Source organism: Podarcis gaigeae, assembly GCF_964106915.1.
Source record: "Podarcis gaigeae genome assembly, chromosome: 2".
Lineage (NCBI taxonomy): Eukaryota > Metazoa > Chordata > Lepidosauria > Squamata > Lacertidae > Podarcis > Podarcis gaigeae.
The window spans coordinates 102,194,539-102,217,008 of record NC_139679.1 but is presented as its reverse complement, the minus strand read 5'-3'; the positions used below and the strand labels follow the sequence as shown (position 1 = coordinate 102,217,008).

The window sequence follows — 22,470 nt, the reverse complement described above, 5'->3', positions numbered from 1 at the left end:
AGAAACCAGTAGGAGAACACTTCAATCTCCCAGGACATTCTGTACAAGATCTCAAAGTAGCTGTTTTACTACAAAGGAATTTCAGAAATAGACTGGAAAGAGAAGCTGCTGAATTACAACTTATCACCAAACTTAAAACCATGGAGAAACCTGGCCTGAACAAAGACCTTGGATTCTTATCTTATTATACATGACAAAGCGATTTTTCACCTTTTCACCCCTTGCTTCTTCCTGTAAGACCTATTGCAGTCGTTAAGAGTCGTCAACAGGCTCATCACAGCTATCTGCCAATCACCCATTCCCACCACCCTTCTGAGTAATACCCCTCCCCACCTTCTCACTATATAGAAGGGTCTGGAAACTTCTGTTTCAGTGTATCTGAAGAAGTGTGCATGCACACGAAAGCTCATACCAAGAACTGACTTAGTTGGTCTTTAAGGTGCTACTGGAAGGAATTTTTTTTGTTTTGACCGAGGTACCACTGTATGAGAAAAACATAGCTAACCATTTGCAGCCATTTCTTGACTCACTAGCTCACCTGTATACATACTGATGACAGAATGGCACATTGTCATTGATTCCATGTACATTCACTATCACAGGAATGCCTGCACACCTCCGGGTACTGCTGCAAGCCACAACGGTGAAAGACTGAGCACTGATAAATCCAGCCTCTTCCATGTCCAGTCTAGATGCAATTAGTAGAGTACCACGAGCTGCAAAATAGTTGTTAGGATAATGATGATGATGATGATCTGTGGCCTGGCCTGGAACATTTAGTAATGCTTACTAAACTATGAACCTGCCCATAATCTAAGACCTCCGCCTGATGTTCTGCTTGTGTGCCCACTACTGAAATTGGTTACGTTAATGAACACATGAGCGGGGCCTTCTTGGTGGTGGCCCCACAGTTGCAGAATTCTCTTCCAGTTAACATTTCCTTGGCGCATTCTATTCTGGCATTCATTAGGTTTTCAGAAACTCCTATTTTAACTTATAAGCACATTAGGGGAGCCCTGCTACATCAAGCCCAAAGCCCACCTAATCTAGCATCCTGTTATTAACGTGGCCAACCAGATGTCTAGGGAAGCCTGAAAGCAAATGGGCACCAGCAATGGTGAAGGACCATAGCTCCACGGTACAACACATCCTTGGCATCCCAAAGGCCTCAGGTTAAGGCTCAAAAAACATCGTACCTGAAGCCCTGTAATTCAGCTGCCGTTCAGTGTTGACAATAATTTAGCTACAGTAGAATGATGGTCTGACCTGGTATTAGAGGAAGTGCAGCAGAAACAGGACTAGGAGTCTCCAGGGATAGGCAGTGGGCCTCCAACTGGGGTATCAGCAGCTGCCTAAGGTACAATGCTGATGCCTGGTGCCTGCCCTGTAACATCCAAGCGGCTCTTTGCATATTCCATGGGATATGCTGCCCCTTGTAGAAGATACAAACTTCATATTTTGCAACATTTTGGTTGGTCCTCTTAAAGCCATCGCCCACTGAAATAATAGCATCCCCCTCCCCCTTATGCACCACACACCTTGGCTACCTTTGTTTTTCACATAAGCTAGATTTTGCCAGTCTCATGCCCTCCAGATATTTTGGACTACAGTTCCCATCAGTCTTAGCCAGCACAGTTGGCTTGGGCTGATGGGAATTGTAGTCCAAAACATCTGTTCCAGGAGAATTATGTAGACTGACAGTGAGCTATACTTTTCTCCTGTGGTTGTAATCAAAAACAAAGGATTTAGGGTAGGGGTGGGGTTTTGCCCGGATTCATATCCGTCATGGCTTACCTTTGTCAATCATGAAGTAAGGATTGCTTGGATCAAGAACGAAGGTGATGGGATCCATTGGATCTTCTCCTGCAGCATGGCACTTGCCAACTGTCATCCCAATGGGAATTTCTTCATCCAAAGTAATGTCCACCAGAGCCATTGAAACCGAGTCTTCTGTCCTAGGAGTCAATCTGCCTTTCCCAATACTGAAAAAACTAGAAAGGCAACACAGCTTATAAACAGTAGTTACAATGTACAGCTCAGCAGCGGATCATATCTTTTTCACTAAGCCAGCACAGTGTCAGTCTTCACTTTAGCAAGTGTGGATATGACCGTAATTATCCAAGATGTGGCAGCTTTATAATTCCCATATTGACAGTGGGAAGATGAGAATGAAATAGTTATGCACTGCGCAGAGGAAGTTTTGAACTGGGGACTCTCAGGCCTATAGTTCCTACTCTCCAGTACCACTTTGCTTATTTAAGGAGCTTAGGTGGGGACAGATCAATAACTGAAGGATTTCAGAGTGTGTGTGTGTGTGTAAGAGAGAGAGAGAGAGAGAGAGAGAGAGAGAGAGAGATGGGTGCAGTACAAAAAAATTACAATTATTCTTATTATTTCAGAGTTTCAGACAATCTCTTCTCCCAAGCAGAAATGTGATATGGTTTTCCACACATGACAATAAGGAACTTCTATTTCCATGGCTGTGAAGGGAAGATAGCTGTGTGTGCCTGTGTGCATTTTCCTTTTTAAATAATCTTGAAAGCAGCATAATGAAACTGTAATAATAATAATAAAATCTTCCCCACTATTATCCCTAGTTTGGCTGTAGTAGTTTTAGTAACGTCTCTGAAATCGGCAAAACCATTTGGACTAGCAGAGGCCATACTGGGACTAGGGTGGGGTGAGGAAAATGAGCACCTGTTCCTACAGGTGAGAGCAGAAAATGGATAGCTGTTCCTACATTCCAAGCCCAGCCCCACAGTCCTACTATGTTCCTACAGGAAGCTCTAGAGACTTTATTCCACCATCAAGGGTCTCTTAAAAAGTCTATCAATTATACACAAGCACAAGATACACACCCTATAGAACCAAGCACTACCTTGGATGCTTACGTGCAATTAAGAAAGATGTCCCCACTGTGCTTCACTTCCACAAGAAACACGTTGATATATCCAGTCGCAGAGAGACCTTCTGGATCAGCCACAGTCACCTTCACTGAATAGCTGTAAGCAAATTATATATTTATCTACCGCAGTGATATCCTGCTCTCCCCCCACCCCAAATAACCCCAACACCATTCTCTGACATCAGAAATGGGGATATCCACAAAGTAATAGGAACACCTATCAATCTTCCAGGACACTCTGTAACTGACCTTTATCAAGCAATTCAATTATGTCACCTGTGGGTTACATCAAGATTGCTGCTGTGCTGTTGTTGTTTTTTTAATCACACTACATGTGCTAATTAGTTTACTAATGCCAGGCTGTTTGCATTAGCACCAACACTACCATGTTAATTGGCCACTCTGCTGCGTTGTTAATTGGTTACTGTAAGTATTTTGCTTTCAGGTAGCTGTCACCTTTCTGCTCTTTTTACATTTCATTTCCTCTGGCCTCAATTCTCTGCATTCTCTGCTCTTCCCCTCCCCCCTCCATGTGTCTGTCTTGCCGATTTAGGATCAGAAGTCGTGCAGTTGATGAAATGGATTGCGTTGCGTGAAAGTTCATGCCATAAGAAGCTTGTTGGTCTTTAAGGTGCCAGAAGACTCTTAAGGTCTTTGGTTTTGTGGGATCCACCTCTTTTGATGAATTTATACTGTTCCATTCAGGGTGGTAAGATTTCATTGGCTGTTATAATTTTAAAGGCTTTACCACTTTTCATAATTGCTCGTTGCATTGTTGTAACTCACCCTGGAACCTTATGGGGAAGGGCAGGTAAGAAATAAAAATAATAAAAATTGGTGTCAGGTGCTCAGAAGGCTTCTTCCCATATAAACCTGCCAAACAGCTTAAGGTCCACCATTCTATGTCCCTGCTTTTGCTTTGGAAAGGACCATGACTTAGTGGCAAAACAGCTGTGTTGCATTCAGAAGGTCCCAGGCTCAATCCCTAGTATCTCCAGATAGGCCTGGTAATGTCCCTGTCTGAAAACCTGGAGAGCCATAGCCAGTCAGTGTAGACAATACTGAATGAGATGAACCAATGGTGTAACTCAGTATAAGGCAACTTTCTGTGTTCCTGTAGTCAGAGGTGGTGCAAGTGGCCACTAGGAAAGGAGCTTTCTGAGTAACTCTACCCTAGGAATGTTGTCCTGATTGCAACTCTACCTACTCTCTCGAATTCAATATACTTCAGGGGCCAAGGGAAGGTTTTCTGGTTTACCCTAAAACTTTTGTTTGTTGGTTTGCATAGTTGTTTTCAGTTACTGGTTACTGCTTTCTATCATCTGTGATTCGCAGGTACCGCTTAATTTTCCCTGCCGCTATTTCATCTGCTGAGGTTTGGTTTTATATATGTTATATTCATACTCATAAAATTTATACACCACTTGATTGTGTCAGCAGACTGCAGTTTGGGTGAATTGGATTGGAATAATCATTTACAGTTTCTGGAATTCAAAGGTTTTATTCATGCAGGAACAATTTATAGGTTGAGTGAAATGAGGAGAGAAATAGACGACATCTTATCTGGAGAGAACAGTAGACAAAATGGCTCAGCTTTTAGGGTTGGAATTAATTTAGACTACAAGCAGAGAGTGGCTAAATCATTAAACTGTGATCTCTTGAGAAGGAATTGTATTTGCTTTCCTCCAACAGTTTGTACAATAAACCTCAAAACAGTTTACGAAAGAGATTAAACAATAAAATTATCACAAAGAAAAAAATCACAAAACTACATACACATTTTGTATGTGTGCATTTTAGACATACAAAAGTCTAAAATACTAAAACAAGTTAAAACTCAAATCAGCTTTCTACGCATCTGGGAGCAGCAGGGGGAGCCCAGTTGCGCTAGCGTAAGTCCTCGTTCAGGCTTCTGCTAATAGGGCCAGATAGTTGAATCAGGTCCCATGAAATTATCTCATCCTCTTTACTAATAATAAGCCAGATAAGCCAAGATACAACTGTTTGAACATGGGCATTGTGTTGTAGAAATGCAGCAGAAACAGCCTCTAAATAAATGACCTACACAGAAAGCCGAATATGTCCATGGGCAACTTTCCACTCCTTCTGTATAGTACCATTTCTCTATCTTCTCTTTGTCTGCCTTAGCTAGTTAAATCATATCTAATTGAAAAACTCTCCAGAGTAGAAATTTTGTCTCTCGCAATATTTTGTTTCAACTTTGAAAGGTACAGCAAGTGGTGGCTTCAATTGTCACTTTAGCCTGCTGGAGTAAAACTAGAATGATAAACAATGAGTGCCTGTAATTGGAAAGTGAATAATTAGATCAGAAAGTTCCTTCTGGTTGAGCAGAAAGCTCTGCAGTCTCTCTGGGAATATGATGAAGAGCTTTCCAGATCTCATTTGGGTAACAGTCTCTCTTCCACTTGACAAAGAGGAGGGAGCAAGAGGGGAGTTATGCATACTTTCCCTAGACATGTTCATGCATTTCCAAGTCATCCAAGTAAGAAATGCTCTGATTAAAAAAGACACACCTTCTATTTTTAAACAACACCAGCCGGTATTAATATGCAGGTAGAGGGAAATGACTAATTAATGTAGTTCAGCCTTATTAACATACAGCTATAACCCTGTTGCATCCTGCAAGGGCTGGTGAGGTCAGCATTGAGGCAGTTAGAATTAATTAGACATCCCAGACTCCCTCCACCCCCCTCTGAATTCAGGCACATCCTGAATCCCACCAGAAGGATAGATACAGAGCTAAAAGCTGAAGGTCTTTTAAGCTTATGAGCTAAAACAAACAAACCCTGCAATAAGCAAGAAATCTATTAATAGCAATACTAGTTTTTTCCATCCTGTCATTTTCAAATGCCTAATTTAAATTTATTTTTGCATACACACATGAATCAACTGTTCTTCTAAGCTTTGGGCAAAAATCAAAATCAAAATGTTTTTGTTCCCTTGGTTTTCCTTCCCAACTCACCCTGATTTATGTCCTTGACTAAACTGTGGGGTGATACTGTCACGTGATTACAACTTGTACTGTCCTTCCTCATGTCACAGGAAAAGCTGTCTTCCTTCCTTCCTTCCTTCCTTCCTTCCTTCCTTCCTTCCTTCCTTCCTTCCTTCCTCCAAATGCTCTTGCAGTGTTTGTTCCCCCCACAAGCAACCACGTGTGGGAAATAATTTTAAATGAAAAACAATTGGGATTTCTCCACTTCTGAACAAAATAAAACCACAAAACAGATATCTGCTTACCTCTTTTCTCTGTGTTCAGATCTGAAGGTCTCTGTCGTAGAAACTGTCCCTGCACCATCAATCTTGAATACTGTGAGGTTCGGTGAGATCTCGATAGAGAACTAGTAGGAAAGGGTGGCATCAATTTTTATTTTTATTTTTTTGTTATTGAGAAGCACCCATCAAATTTATTTTCCTTCAAAAGGCATAAAATGTTATGGTTCATGCAAAATGTCAGAGGTTGGAAAACAATGATAGCAAAGGATAATCTGATATATTAGAAGTATTGCTGTGTTTGAATGCCCAGTCCATCCCTATGTAAGTGAACCCACAGGATAGTAGCAATAGTAGCAAAGATCTCCATACAATCTATATAAATCTATCAAACTGTTATCCCTTCTCCCTTCACACGTTACTCATAAAGCAACATTTATTTTTAGACTGGCTTTCTGGAGGGTGGTTGAATTTGCTTTTGGTTATCACCGGCTGTTTGCATTACTTTCTGATTTTTATTTAAATCCTATAGTAAGTCAAATGAAGGAAGTTCATTGAAGGAAATTTCCTCATCCCCTCTATCCCCCTGCTCCCATAAACCTCTCTGGAGAGTAGCGGAAGGGGGCCTGTGGGATGTGGCACAGGGGGACTTGCTGGGGAGAAAAGAAGAAATCCTTCTGTAAACTCCCTAAAAATCCAGTTCTGGTTTATATCAGGGGGACAATAGAATAGCATGATCACCCGCAATGATTCTGTGGAGGAGTCTGCCCCTTGAAAGGAGTCTCTGGCTTGCTGGACTCAACGCCTTCCTTCTTGACACACAGAGTACTTCCGGTATATCCTTCCTTGTCCTTCTTATAGAATTTATAGCTGGAGATAACTGTTAAGCTGTGGTGAAACATATCAGACGACACAGCGATTCTTCAAACAGCTCTTGTTTATTCACAGGCCAGAACAGAACTGAACTGAAGGGTTCAGCCAGTCTGCTTATATAGAGCTCCACTACAACGCAACAGCAGAAACTTTCTGTAACTATCCAATCAGTGAATGTCACTTTCAATCCCTTATTTGCGTATGTGGACCTGAGTGAAAACTATCTACAGTATCCCCCTGCTGGCGCAGGGTGAGAACTTCAGTACATATCAATAACCATGCCCCACAGGTTCTCTCCCTTCCACCAGGTTTCCACTCAGGGCCAGCCCTTCCATGAGGCAAAGTGAGGTAGCTGCCTCAGGTGGAAAATTCTGAGGAGCAGAAACTGGCTAGAAATGTGGGCCATGCAGTCTACAGTCCTTCCCTAGGGTGTGGAGGTGGGGCTTTGTTCCATCACCAGTGCTTAAGAATGGTTCAGTTACCAGCCTAGTCAGATTTTGTGCACGGAGTGGGGAATGCCCAGGCAGCAAAATGGCTTGGGCCACTCCTGTGCCCACTATTTCAATGCCATCGCCGAAGACCAACTGCTGTCCCCTAAGACCATTGTGCAAATTCATACGGATTGGCTTTCTTTTAATGTAAAAGAGAAGAGTTATGTCACAAAAGCTTTCTCCCCACCACCTGCACAAGCAAAGTGTGGCTAATGGCTTGTTACAGTCTGGTATACTTCTGTTTACAAAAGGACTCACGTGGTTACTAGGCAACAGAAAGACTGGAAGTCAGCTGAAGGAACAAGGAAGTTTCCTGCTTGAGTTTTTGGAACCATCACAGCCAGCAAGCCAGAACACAAATAGCCTCTGTATTAGAGCAATTGGCTTGACTTTCTTATCAGCAGATGGACAGGCTGATGCTCTCTGGAGATTTTTTTAAGTCATTAAGGACACATTAAGGATTGAAAGCAACTTTTCAATCCAAGTGATTTCAATCCAAATGGTTTCAATGAGAGAGCAAACATGTTAATTACCTCTCACTGAAATCTGTGAAATTTAAAAGTGCTTAAATTTATCTGGATTATGTTTTAGATACAGTATTACCACCTAATCTTGCCATATGTCTGGAATTTCCCGGACATAGATGGGATTTGGCCGTTGGAAACAGGGCCTGGGCAGAAAGTGCTTAAATGTCAACACAAGTCTTTTCCCTAAAGTAGAACCACTGAAATGCATTGGTTTCAATGGGTCTACTCTGTGTGGGGCTTGGCTGAATACAACCAGTGCTTTATCTCAGCGCTGTGGGATTTGATAAGGTCATCCAGGGACATAAACAAAAATAATAATGTGCACATACTTCTTAAAGTGGATTAATAGGCCATTGACATTTGAGGCACTAAAGGCGCACAGCTCCATCTCTGAAAATGGAAACTCCACAGAAAAATTAGCTAAGGCATTTCTGCTGTGGTCAGCAGCATTGTGAACTAGTCTGCCGCCTGGTGGCCAGTTTGCCTTTAAAACCCAAGGACATCGTTTACAACTCACCACCACCACCTTTGTTCTGCTGTAGTAGTTCTCAAATTTCCGGGATCGAGTCTTAAGGAGGGTATGAATGTTCAGGAGAAATGGTTGCAGAAAGACCAAGAAACAACACTGGCTAGTACTTTCCTATTCTTTCTATGTCTCCATGCCTGTTATTCGAGCTGGGCAAAGCCAGTGTGTGTGGTTTATCACCATTTGTTAGAAACCAGGCTGAGGAGAACAGCTCTGATGAAGAATTTTGGGAGCCTCCCCCTCCCCCTGACCAGGATCCTGAATCTTCCCAGGAGCAGTGGGACAGTATAGATTTGGAACAGTGGTTTGCAGAGGGGCATAGTTCTGAAGACAAAAGTTGGGACGAACTGAGGAGTGAACAGCTAGGAGGAGAAGAACTGGGAGAGAGAGAGAGTTAACTGACTCTCTTTCTTGCTTGAAAGTCTACATCTGCCCATTCCAAGGTCATGACAAGCAGATATGGTGGCAGCCCAGAAAGCAAGGTGGTTGCGAGATCAAGTTGCAAGGCGTGGAAGTGACTAGGGGGGAAGTGGGTGGAAACCTTAACTGGGAACACCACCATTCTGAGAATGGCTGCTTTGTTCTTTTGCTGTGATCATTAAAGACTCTTTAAATGGTAAGTGACTCTTTTTGCTTTGTCCTGCTTGTCTACGGCCAAAGGGGCGGAGGAAGCTGAGTCCTCGAAGCCTGACACCGTCCTACATTTGGAAAATGTGCTCTTGCACCTTCTGTTTTTCAGCATCCTTCGGAAAAGCCACCTTCTCCACAAATCCAAACTTTAACAGCACATTTTAACTCCCCCAAATCCACAGGGTGCCTGTGCTTCTGATATACAGTATGCAACTAGCTATACTGGATAATTACACCAGTAGCAAACACAAAATGGAGCCACTGAGAAACGAGCAGGAGGTATCAGCATGCTTGGGGATGTTTGCAGAAATGCAAACAACTCTTGAGGGGGGCAAGTAAACAAAATGAAACAAACCCTAGAAGCCAGAGCTGAAAAACAGAATTGGGAAACCCTCTAATGGTGCACCCTCTGAAAGGGCATGGCTGTTTGGCTGGCACATTGAACACTTCTCTGCAACCTTTTGCTGTCGGTCCCACTTGTTAAAATTGTTTGTTTGTTTTAAAAAAAATTTCTGTTTCTTGGCATAACTCTCAAACTGAGGTGGAAATGTGAAGAACTGAAAAATGGGAAACTGGGAGAAAAGAAAATGGACATTCCTAGTAACAACACCACTGAAATAAAACACAAGACAATGCTAAATACCACTTCACGAGGAATGATCTATCATGTGGGATCCGCTTGTTCAAGGGGAATGGGTCTATGACCTGAGGCTGGATATCTTTATTTTTATTTTTTGCATTGAAGAAGGTAACAACATTCAATCTGGGCTGGAGTTGTACTATTCCCACTGGTGCTATAATGTCATAAAACAAGAGCAAAAGTAGACCTGAGGGAGTCGTGCTCATTAGCGGAACATCCAGTTTTGAATAATGTATTCTTAAAAATACATTACATACATTCTTTAATAATATATATATTCTAGCCTAGCATTTGAAAAACTTAGCATGAATTTCCCCAAAGGTTTTTTGTTTTTTAAAAAGAAAACAACCAAGGGAACAAGCTATAATCATAAATAAAGCTGATGGCCTGTTCCATACCTTGAAAAATGCCTTGCTTGTGTTTAAAGTTTGTTTCATAGCTGAATTATCAACCACAGAAGATGGCAGTTTATAATTAAAATCCAAACTCTTCCTTAATTACAGGTATTGCTAAAGTATCGTTCCTTGCTATATAATTACTCCTCGTGGAGATGACTAATTATTTTATTTTATTTTTGAAATGAATCTCCTAGTAAAGTAGCCCCAAAATGCAGGGCTGCCAAGGCACAATATGTGGCCCAAAATTTTAAGGGAGAACCTAAAATTCTTCTTTTGGAGAGTGTGGCGGAAGGGGCGAAATCTCAGGTCAGGAGCTTCTCTTTCTTCTCTTTCCCCCGGCCCGCCAGTTCCATTCTGCACTTTAAACCACCCAATTATTGCAGTATGTTGCTCAGCCCTGTCTCTCCCTCTCCCTCTCTCTCTGTGGGAACGTTGGCCTAAGGAGCAGCAAGAAACACAAGCAACTTTTTTTTTAAAAAATGGAATTACGTTTCTTCATGCCTGGTGGGCCTGAAATGCCCTTGGGACACCTGCAAGGCTGGCTTACCCATAGGCACTAGGGGTGTGGGGCACCCAGGCGCTGGGCTCTCAGGGGTGCCAGGCCGAGAGTCTTAATGGGTTTAATAACAGGTGGAGATGAATCAGCTTATAGAGGGGAGGTCCAAGAAATAACTACATGGTGCCTAGGGAACAACTTGCACCTTAATATCAGCAAGACAAAGGAGACGGTGTTGGACTTTCGGAGGAAGAGAGGAAAACTAGGTCCACTCTACATTGGGGAGGGCTGTGTGAAGAGTCTTTTCCTTTAAATTCTTAGGAGTTTATCTCAGTGAAGACCTTACTTGGAAAACCAATACAACCCAGGTGGTTAAGAAAGCCCAACAGAGACTCCATCTCCTCAGAGTATTGCGAAAGAATGATGTCAATCAACATTTGATGATCTCCTTCTCATAGGCGCCGACTCCATGGGGCCTGAGGGGGCCCGAGCCCCCTCAAAAATTCGTTTGGGGGGGCTCCGCCCCCCCCAATAATTTAAGAAAATTATTACCGTAAATTTCACTCTATAACACACAGGCAAAAATAAGATCGGGCGGGCGGGCGGAGGGAAGGCAGAAGCTGCTGCTTTCCTGCATTCTGCCTCAGGGTCTTACTGCCCACCCGCTTCTGTTGCTGCGTTTGCTCAAACTCAACAAAGAGCAGGGAATCCCCTGCCCTCCTGGCAAGCAGAGGGTTAAGGAAAGGATCGAGTCCTTCCTTCTAATTCTTTCCTAGTCACACTGCGTGCAGGCTCCAGCCCACCACCTCCTCCTCTCCGTGCTCTAGGGATGCAGGTGGGAGAGAGAGAGAGAGGGCTGGCTTGAGGGGGGGGGACTTTTGCCTTCCTTTCCTCCCCCCACCCCGTTAAACTCCTCCCCTGCATTCTTAGCCAGCTGCTTCTCCGCACACCCCTCTTGTGCTTCTTGTCCCTTCTGTGTTTTTCCTTCCCTCCCCATTTAAAACGTGGTGACAAAGCATGGATCCTCAGGATTTTTGCATTGGGTCACCCCAAATTCACCATCAGATCACATAGCATGTTCATGGCTACATCTTGCACCAAAAAAATCACGCACCCACTGTTGCCTAGGGTCACAGTGGTGCAAAAACGTGGTTACAAAGCACGGATCCACATGGATCCTCAGGATTTTTGCATTGGGTCACCCCAAATTCACCATCAGATCACATAGCATGTCCATGGCTACATCTTGCACCAAAAAAATCACGTACCCACTGTTGCCTAGGATCACAGTGGTGCAAAAACGTGGTTACAAAGCACGGATCCACATGGATCCTCAGGATTTTTGCATTGGGTCACCCCAAATTCACCATCAGATCACATAGCATGTCCATGGCTACATCTTGCACCAAAAAAATCACGCACCCACTGTTGCCTAGGGTTAGTAAAAGGTAAAGGTAAAGGTACCCCTGCCCGTGCGGGCCAGTCCTGACAGACTCTGGGGTTGGTGCGCCCATCTCACTCAAGAGGCCGGGGGCCAGCGCTGTCCGGAGACACTTCCAGGTCACGTGGCCAGTGTGACGAAGCTGCATCTGATGAGCCAGCGCAGCACACGGAAACGCCGTTTACCTTCCCGCTGGTAAGCAGTCCCTATTTATCTACTTGCACCCGGGGGTGCTTTCGAACTGCTAGGTTGGCAGGCGCTGGGACCGAGCAGCGGGAGCGCACCCCGTTGCAGGGATTCGAACTGCCGACCTTACAGTGGTGCAAAAACGTGGTTACAAAGCATGGATCCACATGGATCCTCAGGATTTTTGCATTGGGCTACTCCAAACTCACTGTCAGATATTAAAAATCTTTATAAAATAGAGAATTAAATACATACAGAATGTTAAATTTTCAGTTTTGAAATATTAGTACTAGTTTAGTACTGTATTTCTATATTACTATAGTACTGTATTAGTTATTTTCAAATACTTAAATATTTTTAGGGTGTAAGACCCAATTAAAGCCCGTTATTTACATACAGTATAACAGTATTTACATACAGTATTAGGCATACTGTATTAACTTTATTAACTGTATTAAAGCATTAACTTTAAGATATTATATTTATTTAATGAACCCTCAGCCTTATTCAAAGTAAGCTTAAATTAGCTATTTCACTTATTAATCAAAGTGCTATTACTGTGCGACAGCAATATTTTGTTTTATTCTTTTAATGATAGTTTAGGATTTATTTAAATATCATTTCAGTCTTTTCAAAGCTATATATTCACTGCTCTGTAATGGTCTATAAGCATAATTGTTACTGTAAATTAAATTAGCTTTTTACGAAAATACTGTGCGTGTTTTTGTTTTGTTTCTTTTTTCAAAGCCAAAAAGTGTTTCAGGCTTGTCGAGTTTCCCGGAGTGTGGAGTTATAGAGAGTCGAGTTTTCAGGGTTCTAATGTTGATCATATGACTCTAAAATACTTTAAAAAAACTTTAAAACTCACTAATTTTCATCTAAAATTTAGAAAACTTCCCGGGGCAGGACCCCGGTATGGGCCCCCCCAATATTTTTTATAAGTCGGCGCCCCTGCTCCTTCTACCGGTCCACAATAGGAAGTGCCTACAGAGGGTGGGAAGCCTCTGTGGGGATTGGTCTCCACCTGCAGCGGCATGGGAGAGAGTTGTGTGTCCCCACCAAAAAAAAGTTAACAACTCTGAATCCCCCCCCAAAAGCTCAACAAGTTTTGCCTGCCCCCCCCCCAAATGGAGGTGCTGGGCAGTTTTTTGCACCCCGGCGCCGCATATGCTAAAGACAGCTCTGGACACCTGTGAGCAGGACCTGGGCACAACAGCACCCTGTGTGCCTCGCTGCTACCCTGCCCCCCAGTGCCCCAGTCCCAACCAGCTAAGCAGCTGCGACACCCGTGTCAGGAGGGCATGGTCTCCAACCCACCATATGCATCACTGCTGTTCATGTCTGCAATTTTGACGCGCCCGTGGGATTTATTTATTTAAGACGTGTATAACCCACCTCTCCTCAAAGAAGCTCAAGTCAGTGCATACGACTGATCCTGTGAAGGAGGTTAGAAGGAGAGAGGGAGAGCAACTGGCCCAAGACCATGGTTGAGTTGTCTTCCCAGTCCCAGACCAACATTCTTAAGCACTGTGCTACATTGCCAAGAGTTCTGTGTCTGTGTCACACACGACAAACAAACCTTGTCCATTCCCCCTATATTCAATTTAAAGAACATGGGGGGGGGAGTAATTTGAGACCCCACCTTATTTCCGTAGATTAAGCTATAGAAGTCTAAGAGTCATTGAGAATTACCTTCAGAGGGGCTCCCTCAGGATCTCTGGCAGTGACTCTAAAAATTCCAGTGTTTTGCAGGGTATCCTCTGTGATATAAATTTCAGGAGCTGCAGATAAATATTGTTGATGAATCATTCATTTGTTATTATCATCTAATCATCTGGCAGCTTTAATTCCCACCTACGGGCTTATTTATTTCAATTTCTGCCCCTCACACTGTCTCTTGGGCAATGTTAAAATCCTGAAACAATCAAAACAGATTTGGCCATGCTAGCTAGGGTTGATGGGATTTGGAGTCCAGTTACATCTGGAGGACACAGTGTTTCCTACCCCTGCTTGGGATATTCTACATGGATAGAAGGCATCCTAGGAGCAAAGGTTGGACCCTGAGTCTGTCTTCCATGGACAGATTTGCAAAAGGGACCAAGGTCTGGGAGAGTTCTTCCTGGAACAAAGGAAAGGCAGGGCCAATGCAAAACACACTATTGCCTGAGGTGGAGATATGATTGCTTCTCTGTAGCAACCCCATGACTTGGACCTCCCTCTACTACTATACTCAGGAAGAGAAAGCCAATTCAGAACTCCAATAGCATAATACAGTCATACCTCGGGTTGAATATGCTTCATGTTGAGCGTGTTCGAGTTGTGCTCCGGGGCAACCCGGAAGTAACAGAGCGCGTTACTTCCGGATTTCACTGCTCACGCATGTGCAGACGCTCAAAATGACGTCACGCGCATGCGCAGAAGCGGCGAAAAGCGACGCACGCGTGCGCAGACGTGCCGTCGCTAGTTACGTTTGCTTCTGGATGCGAATGGGGCTCCAGAACGGATCCTGTTCGTATCCAGAGGTACCACTGTACTTGCCCCATCCTAGGAGTCCTCATAAGGGAGCTGTGCTTAGAGGAAGAACTGTGAGGGGAGAGGTTTCCAGCCGTCCATTAAATATCATATGCTGATATTTAATATTCTTTACCATTCTAATGGATTGTTGAATATGACTTTATTTGATATTAGTTGCTTATTTTAAAGTTATGTTTTATTATCACATTGTTGTATTGGAGTAGATTGTTATAAGGTGTACATTCTTTGTTTCTGCAGCTTTACAAATTAAGTGTGAAATGAAATGAAAAATTCCAAGTTCCACTGAGTGACTGGGACAAAAAATTACACAGGGAGTGGCAATCAAAATAAATGGGCCTGTGACCTTCTGAAAAGCCTGAGATGTAGCCTGCTGGTCGTAAGGCTGCCATATGTCTGGAAAATGGCATCCAGGTGGATTTTTGGCCACTCGGCAAAATCTATGGTATGTATGGTAAGGGGAGATAATATTATTTTCCCCCAAAAGCTCAACAACTTTGAGTAAGAAGAAAATAAAAACTTTGTTCACTTTTGGGAATATGGCAACCGTATCCTGGTGTAGCTTCATTGGGTGGGTATTTCAAAGGTGTGGTGCCACCACAGAAAAGGCCTTCTTTCTGGTGGTTACTCATGCTACAGATTTAGGCCCCAGACACACCAAAAGGATCTCTGGGGGAGATCTTAATGCGCAGGCAAAATGGTCGAGGTGCAGGATGTTCATCAGTTTGGCCACAAACTGTTTAGGGCTTTGAAGAATGACATTAGCAGCTTAAATTGGTTCTGGAAATGCAATGGAATCCAGTGTAGCTTGTATAATATAGGTGCTATAGAAACTTTACACCCATCAGGACTCCACCAGCTGCATTTGAACCTGCTGAATTTTGCAGTCTGTCTTTAAAGGCATCCCCATATAAAGAACATTACAGTAGCCTCATCTGTATGTGAGCAGATCATATTGGCAGAAGGGGGTCAGAGACAGGTCAGAGGGTGTGAACCTTTTGAAACCAGCCATTGATCATGCCATCAAAATGTAGTTGCTTCATACCTTGGCTAGGCTGAGTCAGAAGCCCAGTGAAGACAGGTGGTTCGTTGACATCAACAATCTGGACAAAGATGGTCTGAGAAGCCGAACTCCCCTTATCATCTCTCACAAGGATGGGAATTGTGTAAAGACTTGTGACTTCAAAATCCAACTTGGGTAATGCAGTTGTCATTAACTGGACAGGTTAGAAATTCAGAAAACTAAGTGTGAGTATAAAAATAATAATACACAGACTACTATTTCCAGCTTGTAGCATTTTTCTTATTTTACCCTGTTCAGCAACTGAGATGGATGTGAAGCTAGCAGTTCAGCAGCTGTCACTTATGTCTTCTCTGCCTCAAGAGCTGAGTTATACTGAGCCCTAATTTGTAGACTGTTGAGAGGCATTCATATGAACTCGCCCACTGTAACCAAGGGGGCTATGCCCATTAGTGCCTCTGTAAGAAAGCACCACTGAGATGCATCTTCTGTTTAAAAAAAAAGGTGTGGTGAGATTCTGGGAATGAGATCTATTGTATCAGGGATAGAGAACCCCTCAATATGTTTTTGGGATGCCAACTCTTAGCTGCAGATAGCATAGCCAGTGGTCAGGACCGTGGGATGCTGGATCCAACAACAGGAGGGCCACAGGTTCCCTGTCATTATATGACCTAAAGCCTGGAGCCCATACTTTCTTCTCTGCTCTACCAATTGTACGAGTTAATCTGGTCTGTGACCGTTTAATAAAATTTGATTTGATTTGATTTGATTTGTACAGTCTACTCCAGGCTTCCTCAACCTTGGCCCTCCAGATGTTTTTGGCCTACAAGTCCCATACTCCCTAGCTAGCAGGACCAGTGGTCAGGGATGATGGGAATTGTAATCTCAAAACATCTGGAGGGCCGAGGTTGAGGAAGTCCTTGTCTACTCTATACCACCACTATCCATGCATGCACAAACAGGTCCTTTACTGCCTTTTTGGAAGCATCAGCAACCGGTGCAACCCAAGAGATGTTTTACATTATTTTAAATGTGTGTATATGGTCAGGTAATATGTCTGTCAGTGCCTTCATCTGCAGCAACACAGAGGCTGCACTTCTGATGCCTGGTGGGCAGGGCTGGATTTAGGTTTGATGAGGCCCTAAGCTACTGAAGGTAATGGGGCCCTTTGTATGTCCAGCTGTCCTTTGTCAACAACAAATTGTCACTATTTTTTATGTTGCAGAATGTGAAGAAGGGGAGGGGGATGACCAACAAAAAGGGGGGGTGATGGGTAAGGGTGCCGTTTACAGCCCCTTTGATTTGAGGAATAGTGCATCAAGCAAAGCAAGAAGTGGTGGGCCTGTCCTGGAGGGAGTGATGGGTTGCCATCTGTGCTTCCGGTCCTCAGGGTAACATAGTGAGTTGGGCTTCTGATTTTTGTATGCTGCTTGGTAACCACCTGTAAGAGCAGCTTGTGGTAATTTATGGACCTAATAGGTATCTAAAGCCATTTGCACATGTTGCCCTGCAACCAGTCCATACAGAATGTAGGCACCCTATATATAGAAATGAGCAAACCTGTGATATTTTAGGGAGCAGGCTAGCAGGCGAGGCCCATTACTTACATCATAGGAGCCTACACAACACAAAACACTATTTGTTTTTTTATCTTATATTTTGGAAATGTACATCCAGGTTTTTTCCCTTTTAAATTTTTGGGGGCCCCCCCACGAGAGTGGGGCCCTGAGCTATAGCTCGTTTAGCTTATACGTAAATCCAGCACTGGTGATGGGGAAAGAGGTCAAGTGGTAGACAATGCATATAAGCTTTGAGGCTTCTTGCACTTTTTTCTATGATTACCATCCACAAACACCTGCAAACTCCAAACTAAAGGTTAAGGTACAGGTAACCCTGACCGTTAGGTCCAGTTGCGGACGACTCTGGGATTGTGGCACTCATCTCGCTCTACAGGCCGAGGGAGCCAACGTTTGTCCGCAGAGAGTTTTTCCGGGTAATGTGGCCAGCATGACTAAGCCGCTTCTAGCGAACCAGAGCAGCGCACGAAAATGCCGTTTACCTTCCCGCCGGAACGGTACCTGTCAGAGCTGCCTCTAGATCCCAGCTCACAGAGGACCAACGCCAGGTTGATGTAATGTACAAAAGTCTTTATTGAAGTTTAGTTTCCATTTCAACGCCAGAGCGTGCAGCCCTACGTCTTAGACCTTAGATCGGCGAAGTCCCGTCTGAATCACTTCCCCTTCCGCACCAGTTTAAGATCCTAGCCCTGCTCCACCTTCTGCGCTGTTCTCTCCTCCTCTGGGTCCTCCTGCCCGCTGGGGCATTGCCCTTTCTGGACTCTTCCGACGCTGAGTCGCTCAGCTCCTCCCCCTCCCTCCAGCGGGCTTTAGGACCAGGTTCCCAATCCTCATTCTCTGCTGTCCCGCGCTCCTGTACATTTGAACTTGCCTCTCGCGCCAACCCAGTGACCTTTCTCCTAACCGTCACACTGCTTGTGTCACTGCTTCCCCCTTCCGGGACACTGGCCGGATCTGACCTTCCCCCCGTTGTCAGACTCTCCGATGGAGGCGTGGTCAGCCCTGTCTCGTCTTCTCTCCCTGGTGGGGAATGCACTGGCCCCGATGCTTGGGACTCTTCCCCCCCACTCCGCTCTGGTGGGGAAGCTGGTCCTGATTTCCAACTACTGCTCTGGGAGTCCCTGCTGCCCCCTTGCTCCTGGAGCGTTCCCCTTGGGAACCCCCTGCCCTTGGCCGCTGGCGCCCCCTTCTGTGAATCTTCCGATTCGCTGGAGAGGCTCATGGAATCCCTCGGACCACTTTCATCTCCTGCGCTCCCCTCGGATTCCTCCCCCTCGCTCTCCATCTCCTCTCTTCCCTGTGCCTCTGCTCCTGAACCCCTGACAGGTACTTATTTATCTACTTGCACTTTGATTTCAAATGCTTTCAAATGGCTAGGTGGGCAGGAGCTGGGACCGAGCAATGGAAGCTCACCCGGTTGCGGGGTAAACTCCAAACTAGATGTAGTCAAATTAGGTTTCATTCTTGCATTCTTATACCCAGTGCGCAGTAGCTGACCCTTGCTGGAGGAATTTCCTTCCTTCCTTCCTTCCTTCCTTCCTTCCTTCCTCCCTCCCTCCCTCCCTCCCTCCCTCCCTCCCTCCCTTCCTGTATCTATTAAATTTATCTCCCACCCCTTTCCTCCCAAAGGGGCCCGGGATGGCGAACGCATCTGTAATCAGAAATACAATTCCAAATAAAATAAATACAAAATCTGCTGAAAACATCTAAACATCTGAAACAGATTTAAGAATAGATGCATAACCAAATCACGAGTCTGGATGGGACTACTGAATAGAAAAAATTTGGAAGGCATCTAAAGAACCACAGTGATATTGCCCACCTAATGTCAAGCAGTGTTGAAGTCAGCAAGCCCATGCTTCAACATGAAAGCTTTCGGGGGTCTAGGGAGACACTGCGCAGGTAATGAAAGGATTATACAAAGTCTGAAGCTGCACCATAACAGCATATACCGGTACATCAAGGTTCTTTTCTACTTGAGCTCAGTGCTAGTTCCGCCATAAAAATTAATAAGAGACAGACACAAACACCATCCCAAGTTCGGCTTACCACCCCACATTCCCGGCTTATTTTCTGCTGCTAATTGTGCTCTGACAGGTAGCAATTGGCAGATTATAGAGCAGAGCGTTCCGTGCCTCTTTTCAAACTGATGTGCCTATGCAATCAGTGCATTTTGTTGCCTTACTATTGTTTCCTGACGAAATCGCTGTTGTTTTATTTGACTGACTGCCCAGATCCCCCTGCTAGGTGGAAGGAATAATTGTAAAGTAAAACGAGCAAGGAGAGAGGAGCTCGACAATGGGTAATGATATGATAATGCAAAATACAGGAAAGCACAATTGCTCGCTGATGCATGATAAAATATGTCAGGGAAAAATAAATATATAACACAAAGCAACAGCCGCAGCAAGGGTAAACTGCAACTGTTTTCCTCCACTGTTACTTTACAAATTCATCCTTAAGCGACAAGTCCATTTTTAAAATGAACTAACAAATAAACACCTGTCGAGTTTGTCAACTCGTCAACACATGTAGAGGAATCAGCTTGCGGTTTCTGAATGAGGAAAAAAAATCAATGAAAAATACAAACGGATCATCGTACATTACTAGTTGAAGAAGAATCAGTTAGCAAATAAACCACTAATCACAATTTCCCCCCTCAAATGAATGGGTCAATTCATGAAGAAAATCGCATAGTAACAATGATCTCTTTAATCCACACCCACCACTGATGTGCATCCACTGGAAAATTGCCTGTGAGAGGTTCTGGAAGGTTGCCCTTGGGATGAAAAAGGTTCTCCATTTCTGGCTTATAGGTTGTATTTGACTGCCAGTCTGGTATGCTTCCAAATTTGGAATTGGGGAAGGGAGAGCCATCTTGTCCTTTGCCTCAAGCAGGAAAATGACTTGGGTTGGCCCTGGTGCAGGGCAGGCCATGTGGCACACATTGCTCTGTCCACTCCCTGCCCCTCAGTATCTGCTACCTGAGGCAGCCAATTCACTCCATCTAATGGTAGGGCCAGAGGATGAGATGGTTGGACAGTGTTCTCGAAGCTACCAGCATGAGTTTGACCAAACTGCGGGAGGCAGTGGAAGACAGGAGTGTCTGGCGTGCTCTGGTCCATGGGGTCACGAAGAGTCGGACATGAGGACACGGCTAAACAACAACAACAATCGTGGGGCCAGCCCTGCATTGAGCATTCCTCTTGAAAGATAATTTGACCATAAATTGATTTATTGTATTTCTATTCTGTTTTTCATTCAAATGAATCTCAGAGCATCTTACAAACAATCAGTAATAAATATCATAATAAGACATAATAACTACTGCCTCCCATGCCGTTTTTGCTGTGTTAGCATCACTGAAGTGACCTCCCTGGGGCGCAAACCTGGGCAGTGTGTATGGAGGTCCTAGGCTGCCTCTCGGCCTCTTGGCCCAAAGGAAAGCAGAACAATACATTTAGCACTAGCCTGGCTACAGGAGTTGCCGGAAGGAAGCATATAAGGTGCCATCCTTAGGCGGTTGCCTTAGGGACTCCAGATTTGTGTGGGGTTTACTCCTTAACCCTTTCTTCTCCCAAAGATACTCCACAAGGTAGCAGGTATTGATTGTTCCTCAGAAGTGCTTTTCTTCTAGAAAACAAAGGTGCTGGTACTGTGTACCCTTGAGTACCCCCAGGGGGAAAGCACTGTTCCTCAGAGTTTGCTCCCGAAGCCTTTCCATGAATATAGCCACAAGGCAGTGGAGATTTGGAATTATTATTATTATTATTATTATTATTATTATTATTATTATTAATACCCCACCCATCTGACTGGGTTTCCCAGCCACTCTGGGTCAACTCCCAACAGAATATTAAAAACACGATAAAACATCAAACATTAAAAACTTCCCTTAACAGGGCTGCCTTCAGATGTCTTCTAAAAGTCAGATAGTTGTTTATTTCCTCGACATCTGATGGGAGGGTGTTCCACAGGGTGGGTGCCACTACCGAGAAGGCCCTTTTCCTTCAGACTTTTCTTTCTCCTAGTAGGGCTACCTTCCTGGGTTGATGAGTCCCATTTGCCCCTCTAAAACATAATAGAGCATCACAAATAACATGGACAAACAGTAAGCCTTGGCTTCTGTCAGATCTTGTTACACTTTCATCGTCTTCCTCCTCACATCTTAAGTAAATAAATAAGCTCTGGGAATGGAAGTTTCCAAGAAGTTCCAGGCCCTTGCCACAAATGAAAGGAGTATACAGTATTTCCAGTGGGCAATGTGGGGTTTTGATCAGATGTAATTAACTATATCCATTTAGTACAAATACCCACCTGCCATTGATCTGTGCCCTTTGGAATAATGACAAAGGGATGCTTTATTGGGTGAGCATTAACTATGGCTGGTCCCCCAACTAAAGAACTGTGGTCAGGAACAACCACGGTGATGTTGGTTACTACCGTATGCTCAGGTGCGTTTTCTGCCAAAGGCCAAGGTCTTTCAGACATTACGCTGAGTAACGAGAGACCTGAAAGAGAAGTTATATACCACTTTGACACTTTTCATCATTTAACCTATTTCAGTTTTTCAATGCATTGCAGTCCGTTTGCCAATATTAAACTTATTACTTTATTAGTAACAAACAAAACAAGGCAGTTGCAGCACAATGATAACCATGGCCACTCAGAAGTAAATCCTGTTTACAGTGGGTCTTACTCTCAGGTACGAGAGTTTATGATTAAAGTGTACACACCATACATTTAAAACAGTTTAAGGCATGTAACTTCTCTCAAAGAATCCTGGGAACTGTAGTTTGCCCCTCACAGAGCTACAATTTGCAGCAGCCTTAACAAACTGCTATCCTCGTGGATTCTTTGGGAGAAGTCATGTGCTTTAAATGTGCTTTAAATGTTTGGTGTGTATGCAGCTGGTTTCCTGCATCACATCTTAGCTATTTGAACCAGATGTTCCTTTTAAAAAGTACATAAATAGATAAAGGGGGATTAGCCAGTT

General features: G+C 44.0%; 1 protein-coding gene across 1 annotated transcript in view; it reads right to left on the bottom strand.

Annotated features, from left to right (window-relative positions):
* Positions 1–21,965, bottom strand: part of LOC310839483 (cadherin-related family member 3-like) — a gene marked incomplete at its 5' end in the record, with an annotated part of 45,541 nt that extends 23,576 nt beyond the window's left edge. Inside the window, 7 exons of the mRNA XM_083728112.1 lie at positions 539–716; positions 1,795–1,991; positions 2,892–3,002; positions 6,164–6,264; positions 14,037–14,125; positions 15,922–16,093; positions 21,792–21,965. Coding sequence (XP_083584238.1) covers positions 539–716; positions 1,795–1,991; positions 2,892–3,002; positions 6,164–6,264; positions 14,037–14,125; positions 15,922–16,093; positions 21,792–21,965 — 1,022 coding nt within the window. The remainder of the gene's footprint in view (positions 1–538; positions 717–1,794; positions 1,992–2,891; positions 3,003–6,163; positions 6,265–14,036; positions 14,126–15,921; positions 16,094–21,791) is intronic.
* Positions 21,966–22,470: the final 505 nt, after the last annotated feature.